The sequence below is a fragment of the Rhagoletis pomonella genome, unplaced genomic scaffold (genome assembly GCF_013731165.1).
Source record: "Rhagoletis pomonella isolate Grant_MI unplaced genomic scaffold, Rhpom_1.0 Rhpom_scaffold_00003, whole genome shotgun sequence".
In the NCBI taxonomy this organism is placed as follows: Eukaryota; Metazoa; Arthropoda; class Insecta; order Diptera; family Tephritidae; genus Rhagoletis; species Rhagoletis pomonella.
In genome coordinates, this window is record NW_023458557.1 from 14,504,352 (window position 1) to 14,511,095 (window position 6,744).

At 34.6% G+C, this 6,744-nt stretch overlaps 1 protein-coding gene across 1 annotated transcript in view; it reads left to right on the forward strand.

The window, feature by feature from the left end:
- LOC118736056 (GMP synthase [glutamine-hydrolyzing]) overlaps positions 1-6,744 on the forward strand; it is a gene marked incomplete at both ends in the record, with an annotated part of 92,809 nt that overhangs the window by 917 nt on the left and 85,148 nt on the right. Inside the window, 1 exon segment of the mRNA XM_036466164.1 lies at positions 20-191. Coding sequence (XP_036322057.1) covers positions 20-191 — 172 coding nt within the window.

Below are 6,744 nucleotides of genomic sequence, written 5' to 3' on the forward strand. Positions count from 1 at the left end.
AACTTTTTTTTAATTGTAGGTTATAGCAAAAGTTATTACAGATTTTCATAGCAAACTACAAAAAAAGCATGCACTAATAAATCGCGTAATTGGATCCACTTCAGAATTAGAGCAAAAAGAACTAAAACGAATATCGTCAAGCACCAAAATCCAAGCTACAGTTTTACCAGTGCGTTCTGTTGGTGTGCAGGGTGAGTATTCAGCAACATGAATTTGTAAAAATGAAAATTTTGGGAAATCAAGTTTGAAAGTTTTTTTTACAAGACTTAACTGTATATTCACCCAGCCAGCAAAATCGTTGTAAGCGAGCTCGTAACTGGATATTTTCTCGAAGAAAAGCCGGCTTAAAAGTCGTTTATGATAGCCGTCTACGATTCGTTTACGAGTACTTTTTCGCTTGAAATTGTCGATCGCCTACGAACAGTCGTAAACGGATCGAAAAAGCATTCGTATGCGAATATTATATATTGTAAAATATTGTGGTTTAAGAAAAATTTCCAACAGAATGAAAATTTTTTCTTGTGCTGACAAATTACTACAAGCGTCGTTCTTTTACTTTTTTTTTGTTATATCGTTTACGAGCCTTTTTCTAACTTTTTGCCGATCGAGAATCCATCGAAAACATAATGTTCGTAAAATGTACGTTTTCTTGCTGGCTGGGCAGGTAATTGAAATTGTAAAATAGGCGTGTTTTTTTTACACGCATACGTATCTGCGCTTAAAATTTGTATGGAGCAGTAAGCGACAAACTTTATATGCGCTTATGAATAATTGTCGATAAAATCAAAATTACTTGTTTTCAAATGGAAATTGTCGATGCTTGTTTTTTTTCAAACGTTAAGCGTAGATGTATATGCGTAAAAAAAAAACACGGCTAATATGTGCTTTCCGTGTACACATGGTACTCTGGGTTTTGGTATAATATAGAACAAGCTTTCCCAAAGTGGGTGCCGCGGCACTCTGTGGTACCGCCACCGTATGCCTGAGGTGCCGCTAGTGGCTAGAGCATACTAGTGGTGCGGGCAAATTCTTTATACTTTCCATACACAACGCAAGCGGTTTGATCACACTTCAACATGGCGGTCAGAAAATCAAAAAATTTTGATTTTTATTTTAATTACCTTCAGCGGCAAAGGGATATTTCGCTTGGTTTGTCAAGCCGCTTGTGTGGTGTATTTCGCTCTTAAGCGTAGTTCCCCAGTACGTTTTGTCAACGAAAAATTCTATCAGAAAAATTTCAGAAAAATAGCCGAAACGTACCCTTTCACAACCATTTTCGGTACTTTTGTAGACCTAATCCGCGTTCATCCACTTTTCTTCTCATTTTCGGATTAATTTTCGAATTTTTTGCTGGCTGGGCTGTTCTCGTAACAAGCGCAGCAGCTTCGCTTGACGAAAGTACCGACGTAGTGAGACTTTTGGTTCGATTATCGATAGCAATCGAACTTCAGTTGCGTTGCTAGTTGCCAAAACGATATTACGGATCGCAACTGGCAACTTTCAACTGACAACTGCAGTTGCTACAAAGCAGTGTTGGAAAATTCAAGTACAAGTACCAGTACAATTAAATTACCCGGTAATTAAAAAAAATAAATACCAAGTATAATTACTTTTTATTCGTAATTGGTAATGAATACCCATTTTTTTAATTCTTCTGCAATTACTTTCAATTACTTTTAATTGAAATTGATTTTTAAATAATCACTACAAATATTTTGTAAATAGTACGATAATCAACAAACTCAAACAAAAATTCTTTCACCTTTATACATATGTTCATAAATAAACTTAAACTACAAAATATTAATTTTTTTTTTATACTTAACACACAGTCACATAATTATACCCCTTCTGTTGAAAAACAATCAAAACGAATTCAAAAACTCACGCAAAAGCTACCTAGCAAGGCAGGATAAACAAAAAACATAGATTAATCACTGAAATGAAGAGGTTGCTTTTATTAAAACTAGGTTTTCAAATGAAAAATCGGTTAGCCGTTGTCTTCTTGCGTTGTTAACGATATTAGCTATCGAAAACATCCTCTCGACTGGAGCTGATGATGACAGTGGAGTGTTCATTTGCAATGATACATCACGGAGTAAAGGATATTATTCCAAACTTATAAAAGACGTACTTCGATCGTGCAAGTATTGACAAAATTGTTCAGCGACCACATCTGAAAGCGTTGGAGAAATTGACGGTGACGAACTTATAGCAGCAGGTTGGCTTGATTCTACGCCTATGTCATCTGAAATTTTTTCAATAATGTACTGTATAAGAATTACTAAGTTATATTTACCAATATCGGCGAAATCAAAAAAGTCATCTTCTCTACCTTGGCTGGGAATAACGGCGTCAATCGGTTGATTGTTGGAAATCCTCTGCAGAACAAGTAGACGATTCCATTTTTTGCAGCGCAGTGAACCACCTCGCTTTTATCTCCGGGCACAAAATCGATGCTAAAATTGCATCATTCGCGCAATCATCCAGAGAAAAGTAGCTCTTAAAACGAGTTCTCAAGCATTGCTCTAACCCCACTGCTATAAACTTACCAACGATGGGATAAGACAACCGTATACCAAATTTTCCTCTCTCTGTAGGTAATCAAGTGTGGCCGCGATTGGTGTCATTAAATATTTGTATTCTTCTAAATAATTAATTTCACTTGGTAAAAGTTTGTCCTGTTGCTGTATTCCAAGTCTGTCCCATAAATTCTCAAGCTTTTCTTTATGTAACAAAAGCCGAAAAATAGCATCATACGTTGAATTCCATCTAGTTACCACGGGTCATTTGAAAGAACACCGTAAGTTTATCTTTGACGGCCAAACATAAAAGCAAAGAGAAAAATGCTGTAGTTCGGGAGAAATATGTACATAAGTATATTATTTCATCGACATTTAAGATGTTTCTTTTCTCAACAATTGAATGATTTCTTTTAAATAAAATGTGTTGCTCTGACGGAAAGAAATGTTTTGTAGGCAAACATATGTAGCTGTGAAAGACGGAATTACGTTGTTCTTTCAAATGACCATGTATGTCAGATATGTATGGATTTCGCTACTTTAAGCATTAAGTATTCATTACCAATTACAAATAAAAAGTATTTGTACTTGGTAATTATTATTTTTAATTACTGGGTAATTGTATTTAGGTGGCATTTAAGTACAAATGTAATGAATATTTTCCAACTCTGCTACAAAGTGAATATACTGGCAACTACATTTTTGTGGTTGCTGGGAATGTTTTTGGAGAGTATTTAGGAGCGAAAATTGAAGTGTGTCACATATTTTACTTTTTAATAATTTGAACCAAGGCGAATTTATATAAGGTGGTGTTACTAGATCAGCTGATTTTGTGTATGTATTTCGCCTCACGGCTTTTAATGTCAAATTGAAAATTTTGTTTGAATTTCCACACACACACCTACAGATTTTGACAGTTTGTGCCGCCAAAGCAAAAACAAAATACATGTAAATTTTTGTTTTTGTTCTCCTGCTATCACCTTATATTAATTCGCCTTGATTTGAACGATATTAACATTTTGCAATGCAGTTTGCTTTTACAGAATATTTTGAAAATCACAAAACAATAACTTGAAATTTTAGTTCCCGTGGAGTACGCCCTTTGGCGAAACAAAAGCGTACACTGATTGCAAATTGTTTCCTTTATCAACTGAAGCAACTCTTTTGAAACTACCGACACACTAAGTTTTCCAAATTGAAGCCATTGCTGTGGCACTTCCTTCTGCGAAAAATCGAAGAGGTGCGCAAGCTTTTATGAGCGGAGGTATATATATATTGCCAAAGGCTATTATATTCACCTCTTTGTTTATAGAGGAACAATTTATAACTATATTTGTAGTATATTTATTAAAAATAATTTAACATCATGAAATGCGGACCAATTTAATTTTTTTATTAATAAATCAATAAAGTTTAAATTGATTATACACATGTAAAAAATAGTATGTGCTAATTCATACTGGTGAACAATAAGATGTTAACGATCTTGCTTGCGCATGTGTTCGTAAATAAGAGAGCCGAGCGCTGCTACTAGGCTCAGTCGGTAGAAAACCGTCATATAAAAAGGTTGTTTTGCGCATGATTGTCCTTTTTTCCAAGCAAATTTCTAACGAAAAATTATCTCTATGAAAATTTGCGACCAACTGAACGCTGACAATTCAAAAGTGAATTACAAAACAGCTAATATGCGCGCAAGCAAATCGGTACTCACCACCAGTGTTGCCATTTCTGTTTCTGCCATCCCGCCAGATTAATAAACGCTGGAATCCTGCTAAATCATTTAAATTCTGTGAACTCTTATTAAAAGAAAAGTTTCTTTTATAAATTAGCAGTTAAACTTTATTTGATAAAATTAGAGATCATATGTTTATAAAAAACCATCAGTTTTTTAACAAAAACAAAATTGGAACTTCGTTATATGGTTTTATAAACAGTGTTCGGATTTTGTGGCATTAAATATAGTATAAAAATTGGTCATAAGAATGTCGTCTTCGTTTGTTCTACTACTTCTAGTAGCGTTTGTACTAGCTTTGTTTAAAGACTTTGTTCTTGTCTAGCATAGAAAAAGGAATTAAAAAAATACAACTGTGACTTCTGTATTTTCGGTGCGTATTAACGGTATAACATACTATGTATTTTTTTAAGTTTTTACTTTCGGACTTATAATTTTATGAGACTGTAAATACACCAATTAGTTTTAAAATTTTTGCGTTGCATTTAAAATCGCTTTGAGTTTATAATTATTTGCAGCAGTATATATGTATCGTTAAAAATTAAAATCTTTAAATCATCAAAAATATATAGATATGCATACATGCATCTTTTTTCATGTTAGCTGAGCAGAAGATACCTAAACATATTCGACAACTATATAATACTATTAGAAAACCTTTCCCGCCATGTTCAGTGCTTATTTAGTGCATTTTATTCTGGATTCGAAAATCTTTTTATACACATAAGTATGTACATACATACAAAATGCATTGTTTCAAATAAAATATATATCTTGATCGAATTAAAGTGAAAATTCAATTGGTTCTATAAAAGTTCAAAGTCGTTATTAGTTACTATTTATTTTAATTTTTGATAAATACAACAATACTTATATCTTGGACCGATCACTAATGTAGTATAGATGCATATTAAATTTTACTGAAAAAAAATTTTTGATGTTTAGATTTGTCCAAAGTTTTGGTGCTTTTAGGAAAGTTGGCAGCCATGGGGTCTCACATTCGTGAGTACACACATATACTTGTTCTCTCATTCCGATCACACATACAGATGCAATTCGCGCAAAATTTTCTGTCCCCCCCCGGCATAATTACCTCACCTCATCTACCCAACGGTTTGCACATTTGCACGTTTGGGCATTTTGCTGTCTTTTCTTTGAAACACTTTATTTTAATAATTTAATTTTACTCGCACAGCTTACTTACAGCCGCTTGCTGGTTGTCGCACTGTCGAATTTCGATTATCGATAACTCTACAGCAATTGACGGTAGTTGCCATTCATAATACAAATTTTCTTTCCAGTTGCGTTGGCAGCTGCCAACCGAACCGTGGTTGCGTTGCTATCCGTAATCGACCCATTAATGTTCTTCTCGTGTTAGTGAGGTACTCATTCGCAATGCAAATCGAATAAGAACTTTTGATGAGCGCAGTACTTGAGACTTACACCACTAGCGACGAAATTTTTAAATCTATTGACAAATTCGTACAGAAAAATGCTTTAAAATGGAGCAAGTGTGCGGATATTTGCAGTGGTTGGAAAAACGAAAGGAGCGATGTCTAGGATGAAGCAAGAGTCAGAAAACTCCTCGAGAAGTCACTGTATGATCCCTCCGTATTTCCTGGCGACTAGGAAAATGCAGCCACTAGAATTAAAACCCGTATTGGATGACGCTTCGAAGATAACATCTTTGGTTTTTTAGGCACGTCGAGTTTTTTTTATTAGTGACATGTATATGAGACATTCCTTTTCATATCAGACACCAAATTTGGTGTCACACTTTCGATTGGCTTTAACTTTTTTTATGGATTCTGTTGGTATAAAAGTCCGAGAGCAGAAATAAAACGCGTGGTTTCACTATTGAAGTTTATTACAATACTTAAAGTAAGAACGGAAGTCAAAAGCAAATATATAAGAATAGGTAAATATCAAAAGTAAAAGAGTTACAAAAGGAAATGTCAAGGCGTACAGTGGGATAATTCAACTTGTTTTTCAACACACCTTCTCAAGTTAATTATTTCTATTAAAGATATTTATAGTTTTCTCAAACCAAGTAATTGTACAAATTTACAGTGTTTTTGTTTACATAAAGATTTTGTAAATATATCCGCAACATTATCTGCAGTTGGTACATAGTTCAAAGAAATTTGTTTTCGCTCGAGCAGCTCCCTCACAAAATGATACTTTATATCGATGTGTTTTGTTCGCTTGTGATGCACCGGATCTTTAGCAATTTGCATGGCGCTCAAGTTGTCACAATTCAGCTGCATTGGGCCTTCATTCTGCCACCCAACTTCTCCTAGCAGACGGCATATATAGACCGCTTCCTTCGCGGCGCTAGACAGAGCAACGTACTCTGCCTAGGTACTACTTAAAGCGACGGTGCTTTGCCTTTTGGATTCCCATGAGAAGCAGCTACCAGCCATAAAAAATGAGAATCCCGTGTATGATTTTCTGTCCACTGAGTTATTCGCCCAATCAGCGTCAACAAAT